This window comes from Sceloporus undulatus, chromosome 3, assembly GCF_019175285.1.
Source record: "Sceloporus undulatus isolate JIND9_A2432 ecotype Alabama chromosome 3, SceUnd_v1.1, whole genome shotgun sequence".
Lineage (NCBI taxonomy): Eukaryota > Metazoa > Chordata > Lepidosauria > Squamata > Phrynosomatidae > Sceloporus > Sceloporus undulatus.
This window is the reverse complement of record NC_056524.1, coordinates 184,869,127-184,891,202: the sequence shown is the minus strand read 5'-3', so window position 1 is coordinate 184,891,202 and position 22,076 is coordinate 184,869,127. Positions and strand designations below refer to the sequence as shown.

Below are 22,076 nucleotides of genomic sequence, written 5' to 3'. Positions count from 1 at the left end.
CCAAATACAGAACCTATACTAGTCATAGGTTGTCAAAATATGTTTGCTCTAGGAATTGCTAGGTCCAATGCATCTTTATGGCCAAATTTTGCCAGAGGTTTCACTGCAGGACCTAGAGTTTCCTAGAAAGAATATGTTACTCACATCTGTGAACAATCACGAAAGTTTCTAGGCATTTGTAGGTCTTCCAGCACAAATTTATAAACTTCTGGGAGATGTTGACTATAGGGTTTCACTGGAGAGAACAGAGATTCCTAGAGAGGTGTTCTTTCAGGTAAAAATAATATGGTTTTTGATTTGTTGTTTTTCCACTTTCACAAGGGCCCAGCATCCCTAACCCCAGCGAATGCCGAGGGCCCACCGTATAAAACAAGTAAATCTTTACAAGTAAAAGGCAGACAATATGAGACACCTGAGGAAGTGGGGGAGATATGTAAGCGTCACTTGTAGGTCTGCCACGAATATTTCTGGAACATTCTTGTAAAAGATTATGATTATGTGTCCTTACTAAACAGAGGTGTTCCTAGTGTGTGAGAAGATGGGGTGCTCTCTGGATGCGTGGGAAGGTTGCAGTAATTATGTAATGGAAGGAAAAGTAAGAGAAAGTAGCTGATGAGAAAATATTCCAACAAAAGGATTATGATTATGATGAGGGAGGAAGGAGGGAGGGAGGGAGGGAGGGAGGGAAGAAAAAACGAATGCATGTTATATTGTATTTTATTAAATTGTGTATGATATTGTATTATCTATTTTGAAATAATGATTTAAAAAACCCAACAACCTTCCTAACCAGCAGGTGGTTACAAGGTAAACTTAGACATTGGATGTGGGTAGCAAGGTAGATGCAGTTGCCTCCATTTTTGGGATCCCAGCCAACAAGCACTGGTGGAAATTGTCTGTCATTGACAGTAAATGAGAATCAATGACATTTGGTCCTTTATGGTGTAAAGACAATAGGAACTCATAGCACCCAGCAATGTGTAAAGAAACTAATTGGTGGTAGACACTTTTTTAGGAGACAAGAAAAAGCACTATACCTCACCCGTTGAGTGTGTATTTTTTTTACAAATGACTCTTCCAGGGGGATATAGCCTAAACAGACTGTAACTGTGGGATGTAGAAAAATACAGTTCTAGTGTGATTTGAGCAGCAGGGTGCAAAATGTTTTCTCTTTCATCCTTTGTTCTGTGTGACAAAATAATTCCATTTACTTTAGTATTATTATTTTTTTGTTTTCATTCCCCCTGTTCCTTCTTCAGATGATGATTGTACTATAATAGAGAAGGGGGTAGAGGCTGAAGAAACCAAGGCATCCTTTCAACTGTAAAGTCTTTATGTTCAGCTCTGGAGAGAGGAGGGAAAAAGAGGGGGGGGGGGGGAAGGCTGCAGGGGGAGCAGATTTTATTTTGCCATTTCCCCTTCATAGTTGGTTCTGCTGATGAGTATAGTGACCTTTTTTTTGATTTCAATAGAAATGCCTCCTGTTGAAAAGTTAAACTTGACAGACGTCATGAAATCCAGTTTGGATTTGTCAGATGGATGGCCTAATGAGGAAGAAATGATACGATTTCAGAAGCTAAGGGATGAATTTATCCAAGATGAAAAAGAAGAGTATTTGGCTAACAATTTGGTAGCCAACGAATCCATGCCTGCCCTCAGGAGAACCAGGACAAAAGAAAACGTTTCTCATAAACCATCCATGGTTTCATCCAGGTAATAAAATATATGATGCATCTTGCTGTGTTTTTATATTCTTTATGGGGTATAACATATTAAAATTGTAATACAGTCGCCCCTTTGTTTTTATGGGGGATCCATTCTGGACCCCCTTGCAAAAATGAAGAATCGCCAATATTCAAGCCCCATTGGCTTGAATGGCGACACACGCCTGGGGGCAGCCCGGGTGCATGCCCCATTTTGTCCCCCTCCATTTGCCACTCGCAAATGGGCAAGGGACATGGACTCTAAGTCCATGAAAATGGAGGAGCATTAAAAGCCAAAAATCCATGGTTCAGTAAATAATAAATTGCATTGGTTTTTGTAATGTTGAACACTCCAATCCTTTGTCAACCTGCTTAACCATTCAATGCTTTTTGTGTTATCAGATTCTTTGCCATTGATGGTACATTCCTTTTGACAAAAGAGTTGTGGCTCTGCCATTACAAGATGCAGCTCTATGGTCTCCATCTTGAAAAAGCTTTTTGTCTTATAGCACCCACTGGTTACTTTGTTATTTTGACTATACAGTAGATTCATGGTGGTTATGTGATCAACCCTCAGCCCTGCAAATTGTCAAATAAAGATAATATAGTCAGCCCTTCATATCCATGGATTCTTTATCCATGAATTCAACCATCCGTGGCTTGAAAATATTCCAAAAAATATAAATTCCAACAAGCAAACCTTGATTTAGCCATTTTATATAAAGGACAACATTTTACTACTCCATTGTATTTAATGGGACTTGCACATCTACAGATTTTGGTATACATGGGAGGAGGGTCCTGAAACCAAACCCCAGCTGATGTTTCTCCTCCTCCTCTTCCTCCTTCTCCTTCTTCCAAAAGCATCTGAGGAAGTAGACTGAAGCCTACAAAAGTTCATGCTGCCAACTTCTTTCTTTCAGTTAGTCTCAAAGGTACTATAAGATCTCTCTACATATTTCTTCTTCTTAACAACTCAAGCTGCCTTACAAATTAAAATGATTACAGTATAATAGAAACATACAAAAATCAAGATAGAAAGATAATTAAACGATTAACAAAATTAAATTAATTCAAAACATACACTAAGATGCTGAATGCGTGGGTAGGATATGATGGGCCAACTCTATTCATGCCCCTGGCACTTACCTGGTCTAGTGTGATGATGGGCAAATGTTCAGATGCCACCCAACATGTCATTGAGCTGTTGCTGCTGCCACCTCACCCATTGCTGCTGTTGCTGTTGCTGTTCTCCAGGTGGGGAAATTGAGCCCCTTTGGAGAAAAACCGATATTAAAACAATACAGCACCTTCTTATAGCCCTTTCTTTAAAAGCCTTCAGTTCTGAAATTCATCTGCCAATAGAAAGCTCACAGTCTATTCTGTACTCAGAGTGAGAGTTCCAAAGTGTAGGGGCAGCCCCTGAGAAGGGCCTACCTCTTGTTTCCACCAACCTTTCAAGTGAAGATTGTGTGATTGAAAGAAGTGCTTCTCCTGCAGAACTCAGGGTCTGGGCATGTCCATATGGGGAGATAGAGTTTGCCAGATAGCCTAGATCTAAGCCATGCACGTCTCCTGTGTGTTGTGCTGGTGGTGCAGTAGTTAAATGCCAGTACTGCAGCCACAAAGTTGTGAGTTCAGTCCCAAAGAACTCCAGGGTTGACTCAGCTTTCCATCCTTTCATAGGTCGGTAAAATGAATACCCAGGTTGTTAGGGGCAATTAGTTTAAAGATTGTAAACCACCTAGAGAGAGCTGAGTTCACTGATAAGCTGTACTGTATAGAAATGTATATACTATTGCCATTGCTATATTGTGATTATGTCATGCAATAAGAATAAGGCATAGAACACTTGTTTTCGTTATTTGTTATCATGTTGACTTCAACTTATGATGATCGTGTGAACAAAAGACTTCCAAAATTTCAAGTCATAAAATACCCTGATCTTGTCTTGCAAACCCAGGGCCATGGCTACCTTGATTGAAACTATAATGTAGTCTTCGCTACATCCTTCCACTATATCAAGCATAGACTACAGTCTTTTCCAATAAGTCATGTTCTCCTATAATACATACGTATGTGCCAAGTACAACAGCCTCAGTATAGATATTTTCTCTTCTAATTCAGGCTTGATTTGCTCTAAGACCCATTCATTTGTCTTTTTAATCTTCTTCAACACTACTTTTCAAATATGTTGATTCTCTTCCTGTCAGTTTTCTTTGTTGTCTAGCTTTCACAGTATTACATAAAAATCAGAAATACAGTCAGCCCTTGTTATCTGCTAGGGTTTGGTTCCAGGATACCCCCCATCCCATGGATACCAAAATCAGTGGATACTCGAATCCCATTAGATAAAATGGCATAGTAAAATGGTGTCCCTTACTTAAAATGGCAAAATCAAGGTTTGCTGGTTAGAATTTATACTTTTTTGAAATATTTTCAGCCTGTGGGTGCTTGAATTTGTGGATAAAGAATCTCTGGATACAGAAGACTGACTGTACTATGGCCTGGCCCTGGATGATTGTGACTTTGGTATTTAATGATATGTCTTTACATATCCAGTTCCTACATGGCTGCCTTTCCAAGTCTTAAGTCTTTTTCTGATTTATTGAGTACAGTCTTCATTTTGATTAATGGCTCAGCCAAGGTATAAGAAATCTTTAACTATTTAAGTGTCTTTGTTACCCACATTAAAGTTATGTTGTGTGAATCACGATAGACCATACGTAACATTTTCTGATAACTGTGTAAGGAATAGAATGGGGGGTGGTATGTTGTGTGCCTTCAAGTCATTTCCGACTTAAGCCGACCCTAAAATGAACTTATAGTGGTGTTTTCTTGGCAAGATTTGTTCAGAGGATTGGTAGTGATATACAGAGTATTTTCCATGGAAACTTTCCACCCAGTGGTGGTCTGTATATATTACACTCTTTTCATACAGCAGGCCATTGATCTTCTCTTATATTACATGATTAGGCAACAGCCATGGGATCTTGGAGGACTGCATCCCCACCAAGCTCCAGCTCGCATATTCTTTTACTCAAATTGCCTATGACAAACATTAATTCATGGGTAGGCAACTGCACAAGTGATGGGGGCCAGCATGTTTCAGTATGCCCAAAGTGATGCAATGTCACTTTTGGCTGCCATTTTGGCTGCTTAATTTGTAGCTTTTTATTTTATTTTATTTTTTGCTTTTGGGGAAATTTGGGGGGGGCTCTGGAGGGCTAAAGGGACACTTTTGATAGCTTTTGACCAGTTTTCAGGAGGAAGAAATCACCTGACAATCAGCTCGCTGAAATGTTTGGGATCTAGGGGCTTGCAGGGGTTTCAGGGGCCACGTGTAGCCTGCACTTTGCCCACCCCTGTTTTAAGGGGTGTGGGACAATGTTTCCTTCTTTCTCCCAACCCACCCCAGTTTCTTTAGGTCCAAAAGAGCTCTTTCTTAAACCGTAGAGGAAATCAGAAGCAGCATGAGAGGATGTTGTAACAAAACAAAGTCCAGGTTTGGGAGTAAAAGTCCTTTGGGTCCTTTTTGAGGCCTGAAAGTCATATGTGACCCATGATGGACTGCACTTTTCCCACCCCACTCTATTGGGTTGGTTAAACTAAGGATAAGGAGTAGGAAGCTGATATGAATCATATCTCTTATAATTTGATTATATTTTTATAATGCCAATTAAAAAAAGCAGAGAGTTCCCAGTACAATACTGAAAAACCTCAGAATTCCTTAGGGAACAGCTTGAAAACGCAATGCTACACTGATGAATTCTATTAGGCATTGACTCCTTGTTCTTGTTGATTCATAGTGCAGATTACATTCTGGATTGCCCACTGGAGTTGTTTTTTTCTTTTCTAGACAACATAGCCATCTTTTTGACATAGCTGTCATCTGTCCATGATTGTAGGATTGTCACTTTTTCTTTCCTTTCTTCTCCTCTGTTAATGGATGCAAGAATAAATAATCAAAGGTATCAGTATTGACCCAAAAAGCAAGTATTTGTGGCACCCTGGACATAAATAAGAAAGCCTTTATGCCTGATTGTTGCATAGGTCATATACTTTTCTGCTTCTGACTTTTGAGAGTTAGAAGCAAACAGGGATGAGAGGAGGAATGGAACTGTATGTGTGCTGTAATGTCCTCAAGAGTGGCTTTGTATTTATGGCACACTTGCTAAGAGAGTTCACTACCAATGGAGGGGATTAGAAACAGTGAATAGAATCTGATAATTAAAAATTTTACCCAAATGCTCAAAAGCTGCCTTCATAGTAAATTTTGTTCTGCCCACTGGTGTCTGAAATCTAGTTTCCAGTGTTTTATGCTATCTTAGGGTCTCCTGCTAGGTACTAGCTATTTGTAGCGGCATCTTCAGAAGTAGTGCCACCTCGTGTGAGGGGGGCTGCTTGGGGGTGGCCTTCCCTGGTTCTCTCACTCACTTGCTTGGGGGCAACCAGGCAAGTGAGGCAGTGGGTGGGGATAGGAGGAGCATGCTCACCCCATCTTTTGCTTCCATGACGGCTTCCTCCTGAAGAGGAAGCCTAGGAGAGGGCACTTGCCCCTTTGCCACTGATGCTGTGAAAAGGGAGCCTGACAAGTCCAAAACCAGGAGAGGCACTCTCACCACCACCCCTGTTGGGGCCTACCCTAGCCTCCATCCATCCTCTCCCACTGCCTCACTCACTTGCCTAGCTTCCAGGGCTGTCGAGGCTGTCCCAGGTGAGTGAGGTAGTGAGAGGGGATGGAAGGTGTGCATGCTGCCCCTCCTCCTCTTCCTCTGCCTTGGCTTTCTCTTTGTGAAGAGAGCTAGGGCATCAGAGAAGAAAAAGGAGGTGCAGCAGCAGCACACTCTACAGCAGGAAGAGGGCTTGACTAGGTATCATCCCTTTTCTGTGGTGTCACCCAGTGCGGGCTGTACTCACCACCCCTCCCTAGTGATGCCAGTGGCTGTTCATGATCACACTGCATTCCTTATCGCTGTCTGTTTTTCCTACTGTCAATTCTTTTCCTTCTTGAAGATCTAGCTGAAGAACAACATGAAAAACAAAGAAAAGGCTACAAAGACTCTTGTGGCACTTTAAGATTTTAGCAATTTTATTTTTTATGTATTATTCTTGTTAGTTTTCAAAGTGCCTTGGGATTCAGTTTTGCTGCAAATATTATGCACCACCATGGAAACTGAAATATTTGTAATAGCGTACATTTTCTGGACTGGAGCCTACATAGATGCTTCAAGCAAACTGGGCTCTTACCCAGGTAAACTTATGCCACCTATGATCAACTCATCTTTAAGATGCCTCAGGACCTTCTGCAGGCCTGTAGCTAGGCCTTTAGGGCCCTGGAGCAGAAAGTAGAGTTTGGTAGGGTGGAGCGTTTGCACACTCCTGAGTCCTACCACGTGCCGTGGGTGCCATCTTGGCGAACTGCCGTTTGGGGCCCTGGTTGCCCCAGCCTAGCTATGGGCCTGACCCTCTGTTGTTTTTCTTGCAACAGAGAAACACAGCTACCCCATCATAGACCTGCATTCATAAAGTGGGATAGAAGGAGGGGATTTAATAAATAGAATTAAGGAGGCTCACATTAATACTATTAAAACATAAAACAAGATCAAATATTAAAAGAGAATTGCATTAAATACATGGTTTTAAAAGGTTTAAAGTAATTAAAAATACAATTTAAAACTATATCACTATAAAACAAACATAGCAACCATCTGACAACAATGTGCTGGTCAGTTTTGAAATGCTTGTCTAATAAAACAATATTTGTCTGCCAACAGAAGGGCAACAGAGGCTTCTCTTGATGAGGAACTCCAGAACCTGGGTGCAGCCACCCAAAACACCCTCTGTCTGTTGTGTCTCCAGTAGATGTACTTCTCAGGGCTAAGAGAAAGGCGCCTCCTGAAGTTCTCATAGTCCCACTGTAGAAGAATACAGTCCCATATTTCTATTCTGCCTCCCTCTTTACAGTATGATATGCATTATCTACAGCGCTATATAAATACAGAATAATAATAATAATAATAATTAGAATGACAAACTGAACTTTAAACCATTGTATAAGACCTTGAATAATAATTGTTAGAATGTGCCTTCCATGACTTCATGAAAGCACCTGCATAAGTTGTTTTCTTATTTTGAAACAGGGTGCACACCACAATGAAACTCAGGGCACATACCACATTTGAGATGAAAATAACAGGGGAATTGGGAGGGATTAATAGGCTTAGAAACTGCTATTGAAAACATTCCCATTTTCCCCCCAGATAACTCTAGTCTTCAAAAACCAACAGTATACTTCAAAGAGCAAAAGAATAATCCTCTATAGTTTGGTGTTGCTGAACAAATAGCAGTATACACACTAACTACCTTTTCAGCTTGCTCAAGAGGTATAAATTGCCTAGGGACAATGATGGGCAAAACAACCACCTACTTTTCTTTTAGCTGAGAAATGGCTTGTGGAACATTTGAAGAAGGAGACAATATAAGCACACGGGCTGTACTCTTAAAACCTATAGGCAACAGAGAGGCACTTAACCTGCAGGGTTCATCCCAAGCACATTGAAGATCACATATTTAGCACAGTGATGTGTGGAATTATAATTCCTGAATTTCTTTTCCTTTTTCTGAGGAAAACCAGAAGGTGGCACTCTGCCTATATTCTCTTTGAAATGAGTATTCCTGAAATGCGTCTTTAGGATTCATTCTTTATTTACTTTTTTTAATGTCCATTCGTTCCTATGGCTTTCAAACAAAGGCCAGGATGTAAAGCACCAGCAATCTGTGAATGTGCACTTGTGTTTCTCATGCAGCATCTCTCCACTGATATCCAGCAAACTTCTTTTGGAATTCAAGATAATTTCAGTTGGTTTTTGAGGCTTGCCATAATTAATGCAAGGCAGTCCAGAGAGGAGGTTAAGGGAAACATCAGTATAACCTCCAGTTACAGTCCACACAAATGCACGCATTTGTTCCCATCTGTTTTACCGCATCTTTCCATTCATGCAGTGCCTGAAGACTGATAAAAATCAATTTGTTTTTTTTTATGAATTTCCATCAAAAACATGTTTTGAAATATATGTTACCATTAGAAATAGAATTAATTGTCAGTATTTCCAAAAAGGAAAAAAGAAAAGAAACTAGGAAACCAAGAAAACAAAACAAAAACATAGCATAAGAACAAAAGACTGAAAACATGCTGAAATCACATCCTTTTGATCTTGTGTCTGAAGCTCCTAACTCTCCCTGTACTTGAACCTTTGGTGGTGATGTCGGTGTCTACAAAACAGGGGTTAGAATGAGAATTGTAAGAAGTATGCAATTGATATCAGGATCATCTGCAACTTAGTCCAATAAGCCCCACCATGCATGATTAATCAGAGATTATGGGAGCTGTAGTCCAAAATACCTCCACCAAGTTGTCTGCCCCTGGAATGGAAGTGAGCATTCTCTGCTTCATTTTTCTCTGACTGGAGGCTTCTTCTTCTTCTCATTGTTGTTGTTGTTGTTGTTGTTATTTGTATCCCGCTCTTTTCCCAGAATTGGGACTCAGAGCAACTTCACAATATTAAAAGAACAATACAATTAAAAACATAGAAAATATGTGCATTAAAAAGGAATTAAATTGTTACATGTTAAAAAGATAGCTATTAAAAGAATAAAATTCATTTTAAAAAGACAAAACTGTATAAAACATTTTAAAATGAAACAACATCCAAAGCTGGTCCTTTACAAACATTCCATTTTAAAAGCCTGTCTGAACAGGTAAGTCTTAGCCTGCCAGCAGAAGGCCAACAAGGAGGGAACCATTCTGATCTCCCTGGGAAGGGAATTCCAGAATCTAGGGGCAGCCACTGAGAAGGCCCTCTCTCGTGTCCCCACCAACCATGTTTGTGATGGTAGGACGGAGTGAAGGGCCTCTCCAGATGATCTCAGAGCCGGGCCAGTTCATACAGAGAGTTACAGTCTTCCAAACAGAGTGGACCTGAGCCATATACACATGGCCTATACACATGGGGTAGGATACTACAGGCCAAACTGCATGCTATCCTGCCTATGGTCCAGGCTCATCCCCACCCCCAGTACCTACCTGGGCCAGCATGGGGGCAGGCGGGTGTTTGCATGCCTGCCCACTGCGGTGCTGTGCAGCTACCACTGCCATGTGACCCGTATCTGCCACTGCCACCATGTCACCTGTGAAAGCCCCTCCACAGCCTGTATGGACAGACGCCCCCTTCAGACATCACAGGCTGTGACTGGGGTCTCCCCAGGGGACAAGGTGGTGGAGACTCCACTGCAAACAGCTGGTTTTAAAAGATTGCACTAAGGGCCTTTTGGACCAAGGTCAGCCAAGAACCACTGGATTGGTGTCAGGTCTGGCCAATCCCTGTCTGAGGCTATCAGCCTATGTTGTCTGCATAGGACGACACCAGGCCAGAGGGGACATGGGCCTTTTAGTCCATGTGTACAGCCCCAAAATCTTAATCTTCAGCATTTAAAATAGCTTTATTCAAAATCCTATGGACTTTTTTTAGCCTTTAGGGCTGAAGAGCAGGGTATAAATACCCAAATAAATAAATATGATCATTATCAGCCTGATGACATTTGTGTAACTGCTTCCTATGTAGCAGGAAGAGGAATTCTAAATGGAGCGGCAGAGTAGTAGAGCAGCAAATCTACCACATGGGGGTCAGTGTCACCTGGCTCATAAACCTTGCAGATTCACATATTTTCAATTCCACCCCAAAAAGACAGCAATAAAATGTTTGTTCTAGGCTTGCTGTAGCTGATAAACCTGAATCAGCCCCATCTGAAGGAATGAGGCAGATTGGATCTCAGCTGATTTATTGTATCTACTACTCTGCAGCTCCATTTAGAATACACTACTCATGTATTAAATCTTGAAATTTTAGTAAAAAAAACAACCCCAAAAACCTGTGTTAACTTATCCATGCATCAGTTTAAGTACTATACCTTAACTCTTATAAAAATGAATGACGTCCTTCTCTTAGAATAGCAAAAGGAAAGAGCTTAGTCCATCCTGGAAGAACCTAAAAGAAACACCTCTTTCACGGTGCCACTTCTAGCGTTTTTGAATGTCTGGGTGGGAAAATGGTAGTGGTGGCAGCTCTTTGGTACTTTCCCTCTAAAAAGCACTGTGAGTAATTGGGCTTTGAAGGATTTCAGTAAGACATTTGTCAGCTTTTGTACATTTGTCAGCTTTTCTGCATTAAAATATTTGCTAAGTTATCACATGTAAGTTACATTTAACTTGCCTTTACATCCTTTTTGGCATGTGAGCATTTTCTTGGCCCTGCCCTTGCCAGGTCGCCTCCCCCACACATCACAGAGCCACCACTGACCACAGTTCCCTCCACATCCATCCAGCTTTTAGAGTGAGCACATATAGTTGTGCCTGCCAGAATTTTGTAAGTTCTTGGGTATCACTTTCCTTTGTTACATGACCCTAAGTTTACTTTCATCTTATCCACAGTCATATCAAAATCCATAATTTTGGCCCCCAGACCTGCCCCTGACTCATACATGAGGTTGACCTACACACAAGTATATACAATATTTCCTGCCCAAAGCATTCCCTGTTTTGGGCCACTATGCCCACTACCACCATGAGGAAAACCTGTGGCAAAAGCTATCGATCCACCGAGGTGAAGTGAGCAACTTTGCTACTGTGGTCCTCCCTCTTGGTGTGATTTTTCCTGCTAGAAGAGACAGGCAGAGGGGCACCAATGCTCCACTCTAGACCTCTCCATCCATCCACTCCAGTTTTACTCAGATGTGATCAAAATCATGTCAAGAAGCAAATTATTTCCCCTGGAAAACAATAAACCAACCATGCTAAATTTCTTGTATCAGTACCAAACATAAACTGCTCTTCTGAGATCAACACCACACTGTTAGAAATGCCAATCACTGTGGCATTAGATTGATAATTTTACATGGAGCACCAGGTATTTTATAAAATAGGGTAGACATTTACTATATTTAGGTTTCTTTTTTTCCAGCTGCTGGCGTTACAACATTTGTTCTGTTTGGACTCTACTGCAATGTTTAATTGACCGTACCAATACATTTATTTCTAAAGGGCCAAGAAGAATATGTTTCCTATAATTTCATCACATGATTTGATCATTCAGAGTAAGAGGATTGAAGCATACAAACTAGCAGCACTAAAGGAAATGAAGGAGAAACAGGCTTTAATTGAACAAAGGCGAAAGCAAGTATTACTTTTATTTTTATTGTTGTTGCTTTTCCAAGTGTTGTTTTTGCAGTGTTTGAACATGGCCATGCTGCCCTACCACCACACAACGGTTTACTATTTTGACAGAAGGATTTTATTTTATTACATACAATAATATATGAGTTATATAAATACATATGGTTACTTTGTTTTCCTTTTTGATACTTTGCACTATTTTGCAGTGATCCTAAACCACTTTTTAATGCTGCTGCACAAGACTTAGAACAGTAGAAGGCCTATCACTTTGAAGCAGTGAGGTACAGGATGAGGTCTAATGCACATAAATAGCAAGCGGGGGAAGATGCTTCTACATGCACATTGAACCTCTTTGGCTAAGCTTTTTTCTCCTGACCAACCCAAGTATAGAAACTAGTCTAGCTAAGGGTGATACCCCTGAAGAGGTCTTACACTATGGGAAAGGGAGCAGCTCAAGGAAGGGAGAATTCAAATTCCCCTTCCACCTACTGCTTTTGTGCTGGAAACGGTGTCCCTTTCCTCTTGGTAGTTAGCTGCTAGGGAAGAAATGGGCCTTTCACTGTCTTGTATAATGCTATCCTTCTATGCAAATTAAGAGGTCCCATTCTACATGCATGGAGACTCCTCCATCCAGCCTACAGCTAAAATGATCTCAGAAGCGTAGTGAAAAACCTGTCTCAGACCATACATTCTGCCAGTCAAAAGAGACACATCTGGATCCAATGAGCCAATGGGCTGGTACAGAGCTCCCCAATCCAGCATTGGACAGAATGAGGCAGTCACCTAAGGCAGAAGATGATAAGTACTGTAAGAGTAATATGTTGGAGAGGATAACTGTATCCTGAGCAGTCTGCCCTGAATCCTTTCAACTAACCAACTGGCTTCAGGTGGTGGAGAATATTGCCTCATTACCAGTGTGGAAGAAATATTCAACTAGCTGGCTTTTGCATATCATATTGGAAGGGACATAACAATAGATCCCAATATTTACCATGTCCTTTCTCACAGTCCCATATCCTTGCAGGCCTGACTGGTGAGGACTGGTAAGGAGAGAGCCTTCCCCATGGCTGTTTCCAGACTGTGGAACTCACTTCCACAGGACATCCACTTGGCTTCCTCCCTCCTGTCTTTCTGCTGGCAGTTAGACATTTTTTTTCCCAGCAGACTTTTGAATTTTAGCTATGGAGTTGCAGTGTGTGAACTAGTGTGTTCTCTCTCTTTGTCTGTCTGTCTAAATATATACTGTCTAAATATATACTCAATCTTTTTTATTGAAACTCTGTTTCAAATACTGTATGTTGTGTTTTTAGTGTTTTAGCTGTTTTAATCCTCTTTTAATAATGCTAATATTTAATTATTTTTAACTTTAAGGTTTTAATTGGATCTTTTTAAAATTATTATAAGCCACCTTGGATCCCATTTTGGGAGAAAGGGAGAAATATAAGTGCAACGCGCGTGCATGCACACACACCATGTGTGTGTGTGTGTGTGTGTGTGTGTGTGTACTACTCATCATATATATATATATATATATATATATATATATATATATATATATATAATGGGTAGCAGTGGTTGGATTTTGTCCTGTGCTATAAATGGTGAGTTCTCTTTTTAAATAAAATGTGTGTGCCTTCAAGTCATTTCTGAGTTATAGAGACCCTAAGGTGAACCTATCATGGGGTTTTCTTGGCAAGATTTGTTCAGAGAAAGTTTGCCATTGCTTTCCCTTGAGGCTGAGAGTGTGTGACTTGAGCAAGGTAACTGTAGATTTCATGGCCAAGCAGGAATTGAACCCTGGTTTCCAGAGTCATAGTCCAACACTCAAACCACTATGCCATGCTTGTTCTTTATTATTTAAAAATATTTAAATAAATATAAAAAAATTTAAAAATAGGAAAGGGGTTCCCCCCCCCAAAAAAACAGAAAATGACTGGAATGCTTTTTAAAAATAGTAATGGCCCACCTGCCCCATAGCATTGCAAAATACTTCCGTACTTCTACCTAGAGAGCAGTTGAGGGCAAAACTTATTGTATTTGCAGAGGTGCAGCCCCATAAGTTTTTCTGGGGAGCCAATGCAGCTCCTAGACTCCCATAGTTGCCCTCTTTTTTTTTACTATGAGAATAAAAAATGATGTCTGATTTCTTTTTTAAATGATTCTCATGCTTTCTTGCTGGCTGCACAGATATGTACACTACCAGTACTGAGATTGTGGTGACTTAGGAAAGAGCACTAAGGGTCATAGATGGTTCTACTGCTTTGTCTGGTCTTCTTCGCCATAGCTTTTTTTTTAAAAAAAACTAGATATCTAGGGGTTAAATCAGATATGTAATTAGGCTTTCTCACTGTTTCTGCCTAATTAGCAAAACCCTGAGGCTGCCTTGAGAGTAGTATTCTCAGAAGAGGATATTTAACTCTTTCCTCCAGCTATTAAAACTATGTGTGGTTGGAGAGAATGGTGTAGAAAGACACATTCATATATTATTCATATATTGCTTTTCTCTCCACTCCCCACAAACTAACAGCAGTTGGGAGGAGTACGGTTTGACCCTAGACCCTACAGCAGATACAAATCTAGCAGTCTTTGAACATGCAGAGCCAGAAAGAGAAGAAAAAAACCTCCATGTACATTTTACGACTTTGCCACATGAAGCTAAAAAAGCAGAACTATAACAGGATCAAAGTGTCTTTGGTTGCTACTGTCCTGCTGATGCCCTGAATTCCATTTGTTACTATAGCACACCTTTTCAAAACCCGTCAAAAGGCTATCAGTCTTGCTGCTATTCCATTAGTGCCTTCGTGCAATAGGTCCCTCCTCATGCAGTTCTATTTCTCAAATAGCCACATGGTGTGATTCTGCTTCTCTTCCCCTTGCCCTCATAGAGATTGTAGCTGCCAATGGCTGCCTGAAAGCAACTGTTGTGTACACATTCACACAGCAGGTGGCTTCAGGAAGCAGTTGGCAATCATTATCACTTGTGTGGGTCTGCCATTTGAATGTACACACAGCAACCCCGCGTTTTGTGGGAGAAGCAGCACATTCACACAGGCAGCATTCAGAAGTGCAAAAAACAGTTCATGAGACCATGTATTGCCAAAGTGCTATTACAGTGATAAGTTCTATAAGCAGTTTATACAAATCAGTATGCTTCAAGTCTTAAACTAGAGCGATGGCAGGACAGCAACCTGGTGTGATTAAATCCTTAACTGTGCCATGATTTAACTCCACAACATTTAAACAAATCATTTGAAATTGCCATAATGAAAGTCATAGTTTTGTACGGCTGGTGTATCTGATATTAAGGCATATTCTCATTTTATGTTGCTGTGACTTAGATACCATGTTTACATATAGTGTATATGGTATTTGTTAATATAGATACATTGAATACAGTCCAGAATTAATTGCCAATGTTAATTTCAAGTTTCAGGGCAACTTTACCACATACATGTTGATTTTAATATCTACCAGTAAAATGTCAGTGATGTTCAGCAGCATGTTCTTCATAAAATACAGTCGGCCCTTCTTATACACTGATTTTTTATACACGGATTTAAGCATACACGGTTTGAAAATGTTCCAAAAAAGTATAAATTTACCTTGATGTTCCATTTTTAGGGACACCATTTTGCTATGTCATTATACTTAATGGGACTTGAGCATACACGGATTTTGTTATACACGGGGGATCTTGGAACCAAACCCCAGCGTATAACAAGGATCCACTGTATTGTCTAAAATTGTTTTTTTTTAAATTTTTAGAGATAAAGAAGTGCTTCAGCAATGGAGAAGACAGACCAAGAAGATGAGAGAAAAACAGGGACTATTGTACACATTTTCACCTGAAAAGGGAGACATGGGGGTAAGTCATCTTGAAGTCCCATGTTCAACTGCTAGATCATAGAGAGGTTTATCCCCTGCAGTGCACTGTACATTGGACTACTTTTGTATCAAGTTCAGCAACTTCAGTCAGTGGAAAACATCCAGCTTGGAAAAGTGAACTTTTGGATTAAAATTTCCAGAATCCCCCAGCCAGCACTGCCAAGATTCTGAAGGTTATAATCCAAACAAAGTAAAATTTCCATGCTCAGCAGAGAGGGCTTAAAATTTCCTTGTTTTCCACTTTCCTTTGCAATTCTCACCTTCCTCCATATGCTTGTTCCTCAGCTGAAGTTCCACACCACCATTTCTAGTATAACAAAGAGTCGCTGTGGTATAGCAGTTTAACAAACTATGATTCTTGGAGACCAGGGTTCAAATCTCGACTCAGCCCTGGAAAGCCACTGAGCAAGTCACACTCTCTTGGGTGAAGAGAAAAGCAGTAGCAAAGCTGCTCTGAATAAATCTTGTCAAAAACAACAACCTAACCCTATGATAGGGTTGCTGTAAGTCAGAGGCACTTAACAACAACAACAGAATTTAGAGGCCTCAGAAAAAGAAGGAGAAAGCATTTGTAATTTTAACATTCAGCTGTTGAAAAATGCTTTAAAATGTGAAAGTGTTTTCTAGGAACACAGAAGTTATGAGCTCAGAATTATTGGGAATCTTGTGTAACCTATTAGCCTTCAAGCTCTGTCTTCTACTTGCTGTATTTAACCCCTAGTATCATTTCCTGTATCATAAATAATATCTATAAAAGTCAAAACAGTGCAGTTCAAATATGTGCTACCAATCCTAACATGGATGTGCTAGCTAGCACACTGTAATTACAGTAGATGGATCTGGGCTCAGAACCTTTGTGGGTGATTAAGACATGGAAGAAAACTTTCAGATCACTGCTTCTTCATTTTTTCTTCTTCATGGTGTAATCAATTTAATCAATATAATTAAAGGATTCTGGGTTTGCAAGTTGTTGTTGTGTGCCTTGAAGTCATTTCTGACTTATGATGAACTTAAAGTGAACCTACCATGGAGTTTTCTTGGTCACATTTACTCAGAAACTGTTTGCCTTCCTCTGAAAAAGTGTGACTTGACTAAGGTCACCCAGTGGGATTTCATGGCTGAGCAGAACTTCAAAGCCTGGTCTCCAGAGTTTGCAGTCCAGTGCTCTAATCACTACACTAAATTGGCTATCAATTTTTCAGCATCCAGAGAGCAATAGTATTTTACAGTACTGTATAGTTAAAGGATTCTAGTGTTGGAAGTTACCAGTTAATAATCTAATTCAATTTCCTGCATCAAGGAATGATCCTACACAGATCAACCCAGAACAGATTAACACCCTCAACCCTCCCACCTTCCAAACATATTAGAACGTCTGAGTGGATAGTTTGTCTTAAATTATTGCCATCCACCCCCAGCCTTTGGGAGGAAACAGGTGCAAATGTAAGTAAATACTTACACTAGCGATTCATGGTGCAGTCAGTGGCCATGTGTGCTGTAGGTGTCAAAACATCCGGCATGTAGTTATTCAAAAGCTGTGGCTGCCCAGGCTGTTTGGAGGCGTTGAAACAGAAGGGCTTTCTTTTAAAATAGTACTGTTGAGATTGATGGATGTCTCCTGAGGTTTTGCCTTCGCCAAATTGGAGTCCATGTAGGTTGGATGTTATAATGCATGCAGGATAGAGAGAAAAAAACTGTCATCCTGGTCCTAAGAGAGAGAAAGAGAAACTCTTCATTTGGTAAGGGTCTAGAAAAACAGCTAGTTCCATACTATTGCATTACATTATAATTCTTTAAAAACTCCAAGTATTTATTTTTCTCAACTGACAGGCAATCAGAACGTCCTGTGAAGAAGGAGCTTAGACACCCCTAGTAGTGTCTTTTATCCCCCACATCTAGGCCACAGCCAAAATCCGTCCATTTCTCTCAACCTCCACTGCCAAGACTCTGGTCCACGCTCTGGTGGTCTCCTGACTAGATTACTGCAACCTCCTTCTGGCAGGGATTCTTCTCTCTCATCTTCGTCCTTTAATTTCCGTTCAGCATTCAGTGGCACACATCATTACATCCGCTCACCGCTTTAACCATGTTTTTCCTTTATTATCATCCCTTCACTGGCTCCCCTTTCCCTTCCGTATACAGTATAAGCTTCTGTTGTTGACCTTTAAAGCCCTGCATGGGCTGGTCCTCTTTATTTATCTGAACTTCATTCTCTGTACATTCCTACTCCTTCCCTCCGTTCTAGTAGTCAAGGTCTGCTGTCTCAGCCTAGGATCTCCACTGCTCTGTCCCAGATTCCTCCCTTCTCACTTGCTGTCCCTCACTCCTGGAACCTTCTTCCCTCATGAACATGGGTCTTCACTTCTTTGACCACTTTTAAATCTGATGGCTGCCTCTAGGCTCCAGAAATCCCTTCACAGGGAGGATGGAATGGCCCAGTTCTTGATCTTCTTTCATTGGTAGGCAAGACTCTTTTATGAATAGATAGTTCTTTAAAGAAAAGGCTTTTTTTAATAAAGAGGGTGCTGTGCTGTTCTTATTCTACTGTTTCAATTGCTTTTCTTCATTTTAATAGCATGTTTTACATGATTTTTAAATATTATTGATAATTTAATTTCATTTTAATGTTGATTTTTAAAATGTTTTTAACCATATTGTGTTTTAATTTATAACAGTAATCCCAGTTTTGCAGAAAGGGTAGGGTAAAGTTAAGAAGGGAAGGGAAAATTGCTTCTCCTGGAGGTGCCCAAGAGCAGTGATTTACCTTTTCAAATAGCTCACAAAGTGTTAAACATTCATAAACAACACTCAGTTTCCAAAACCAGAAGTAGGATTCTGGCCACTTCTGGTTTGGGGAATTTTGTTTGTTCATGTTTGACAGTCTGTGTGGCCCCTAGAGGAGGGCTTTGAAATGTAATTATTATTAACCTTTATTTATAAAGCGCTGTAAATTTACACAGCGCTGTACATACAATCTTTTAGTTAGACGGTTCCCTGCCCTCAGGCTTACAATCTAAGAAAACACGACACAAAAGGACAGGGGAGTGGTGGTGGGGAAGGGTTTTTCGGGCTATGTGGCCGTGATCTAGCCGAGTTTCTTTCTGATGTTTCGCCAGCATCTGTGGAAAAAACTCTGCTAGAACATGGCCACATAGCCCGAAAAACCCACAAAAAACTATGGATGCCGGCCATCAAAGCCTTCAAATTCATTCTTAGAGTTACGCTGCGAACAACTTCTAGAAAGGGGTGGCCAAAGTATGGCCCATGAGCTTCATGTGTCCCCCCTCCGGAATGTTATCAAAAGCCCCCAACGCACTCTAGAGGATGTAAATTGCATTTCCACCACATTCAGTGGTCCATCCAGCCCAACCCTAAGGTCAGCCTTGGATATAGTCCAACAGACTGCTTTATCACCATGGGGGCAAATGGGATTTAAACTAGAGTTAAACTAGAGAAAACCAGGCATTTCCTGGTTTTCTCTAGTTTAACTCTTGTTTAAATCCTGTTTGCCCCCTAGTGTGATAAAGCAGAGAGCCACTTTATACTGGAGGAGACAAAGTCTTTTGTGTATCTCTTTGGCTCTTCAAGTCACCTGTCAATTTGTGGAGAATTTCATAGGGTCTTCTTAGGCAAGGAAGAGGGTTTTTTACCAGTTCCTTCCTGGGAAGGAAGGTATTTTTGGAAAGATGTGCTTTTCCCAGTTTCTTCACCTGCCAGTACCTTGACAGGTGACTGGAAGGGACAAAGAGATATACAAAAGTCTTTGTGTCCACCAGTGTAAAGTGGCTCTGTCCAAAGCTGACCTACAGCACCTGATATTCATTGACGGTCTCCCATCCAAGTATTGACCAAGGCTGAGCCCCCTTCCCCCATCCCAATATGTTTCCTAATCCCTCTACTTCCCCCCTTTTGAACTTTCAGTAAGAAGAATCTGTTTGAATGATAAGGATGAGAAACAATACAGGCAAGCACTTTGTTTCTTTCTTGTAGGATCCTACTTAATTTATTTGCACATTCACTCATTCTCTTCATTTTATACCCTACTTCCCAAACAAGGCTGGCTTCCATAGCAGTAAACAATATAAATCAATACCAGTGTGAAATATAATTAATTAAGGATTTGGGATTGGTGTTGCAACCCAGTTCCAGATCCTTCCATGTAGAACAGTAATTTCCAAATTTGGAACTCTAGATGTTTTGGACTTCAGCTTCCAGAATTATTGACTGTTGACCAATCTGGCTGGGGAGTGTCTGGGAAGACGAAAACACTTGAAGGACCAAAGTTTGGGAGTCCTTGCTGTAGGGGGAGCAGTCAGAAGGGCTAGAGATGAATTTAGAGGTTGTGTTATGGCAAACATGCCAACTCCAAGAAATCCATCCCTTCTCTTGTTGAAATTTTAAGGCCCTTGACAGTTGGAGTACAGATCTCATTCCAGCCACTTATTTCCTGATAAAATCCATCACCTGCTTCCCCATAAAGACCTGTATTTCTTGAAAATAATAGCAAGTCTCGTACTGTTAATCAAACAGAAGCCATCAGGCTCTTCTATATTTTTTCTTTTTCTCATGGATATCATACAGGAAGTTGGTACCTTAAATCGGAGCTCTAAATAAGTGAGCATAGCATACTGTATTAGAATGCCACTAATATGGATGTGCTTTAGATCAGTGGTTCCCAAACTTTTGGACTTTAGCTCCCAGAATTCCTGACTGTTGGCCAAGCTGACTGGGGCTTCTGGGAGGTGAAGTCGAAAACACTTAGAAGACAAAAGTTTGAGCATCACTGCTTTAGATGTTTTTAAAAGGAATAAATGGTTTCCATTTAGTCAGGCTGTTCTCTTTGTGAAAAATTATCTGCTGTACTAAATCAATTTCTCCTCTTTCACACTATCATATGTTCTTTTCTTTCTTTTTCTAAAATTCTGATCCCTTGTATCTAAATGAGAGCTTTATGTATGAGTGAGAACTTTTGGTACCTAAAACAAATGTTTCAGCATTTTGAATCTTCATTTTTCCAATAGAAAAAAAGGTGATGCTTAGTTCTGTGTCCTCCACCCAGCCCTCCAATACAACTCTGTAGCTTAAATAATTGAGCTTGGAATCAGATATACACAAAGCACAAGGGGGCAGTGGAGTACCACATATTCAGCTGAAAGGAGGTTGGTGGATTGCTGTGTCAAAAGTGCAGTGAAGTAGAAACCAGCATGCCAATTGTGAGGGAATAAATGCAAACACACCTTCCTAATTTCAGGTTTGTTAGCCTTATTTTTTTAATGCATGCACAATTAATATTATTTAAAATAATTTTGTAGTGTAACACTAGTGGATGAAATATAGTGCACTTTCAGGTATCAGGCTGCAAATTTTAGTTGTCTATTGTATGAGAATCAGTGTGGTGTAATGGTATGAGATTTGGATTATAACTCTGGAGACCAGGGTTCAAAGCCCCACTTGCCATGGAAACCCACAGAGGAAGGCAAATCCCTTCTGAACAAATCTTGCCAAGAAAACTGTGTCATACAGTCCCCTTAGGGTCGCCATAAGTCAGAAACAATTTGAAGGCACACAACAATAAATTGAATGTCATTGGTTATTAGAAAGGTGGCTAGTATATCTTATAACAATTTTTAACAAATGCAACAGTTTGGCTAATTAAATAGAATATTGCTAAAATAAATTTTTAAAAAGTTCAATTTTCCTGAAAGATACTTTTACATTTTAGTAATCCTACCTTTTTCAACTGTAAAAGACCTCAGTCAGAACAGTCATGGAGAGAGAAAACAGATAAAAGATTAATTGTTGTCATGACATGACACTAAATCAAGGATAGAACAAATTCATTAATAGTCAGTCTTCTGCTTGCCTGTGGGAACCAGGATTCACCTCTAGGAAACCAAACAGAGGAGAAGCTATATGTAAACTGGAAGACAGTCTGAACTCACCTTCAATGTGTGCATTCATTAAATTCATTAAATGGGAAGTTGCAAGATCATTCCTGCTGGCCCTGTTCCCGGTCTCTGTGTGTACAGTGGAAGATGCCACCTTCAGCACTTTTTTAGAAAGATGGAAATACTTTGGGTTTTTTGTTTGTTTGTTTTTAAAGAAAAGCAGAGGATTGGGTTGTTTTTGAGATTGTTTTGCAGGTAGGATTTGAAAAGTGAAATAACTGAACGTAAAAATACTGTGAAGAACCAATGTGGTGTAGTGGTGTCAGCATTGGACTGTAATTGAACTAGACTGGAATTGTTGTTTGCCTT

The 22,076-nt window shown here is 40.3% G+C and overlaps 1 protein-coding gene and 1 long non-coding RNA gene across 6 annotated transcripts in view; one reads left to right on the top strand and one right to left on the bottom strand.

Moving 5' to 3' along the window:
* LRRC27 (leucine rich repeat containing 27) overlaps positions 1-22,076 on the top strand; it is an 84,529-nt gene that overhangs the window by 31,800 nt on the left and 30,653 nt on the right. For all 4 annotated transcript variants that reach the window (XM_042456714.1, XM_042456716.1, XM_042456715.1 and 1 more), the window contains 3 exons: positions 1,473-1,713; positions 11,803-11,934; positions 15,700-15,799. In XM_042456714.1, coding sequence (XP_042312648.1) covers positions 1,473-1,713; positions 11,803-11,934; positions 15,700-15,799 — 473 coding nt within the window. The remainder of the gene's footprint in view (positions 1-1,472; positions 1,714-11,802; positions 11,935-15,699; positions 15,800-22,076) is intronic.
* Positions 6,632-21,963, bottom strand: LOC121925022. 2 transcript variants are annotated; one of them, XR_006102787.1, is made up of 3 exons: positions 21,762-21,963; positions 17,279-17,527; positions 6,632-9,257 (listed from the first exon to the last, which is right to left on the bottom strand). It is a non-coding gene; the product is annotated as an uncharacterized LOC121925022 (long non-coding RNA). The 2 variants fall into 2 exon arrangements; XR_006102786.1 differs by lacking the exon at positions 21,762-21,963 and adding an exon at positions 21,551-21,737.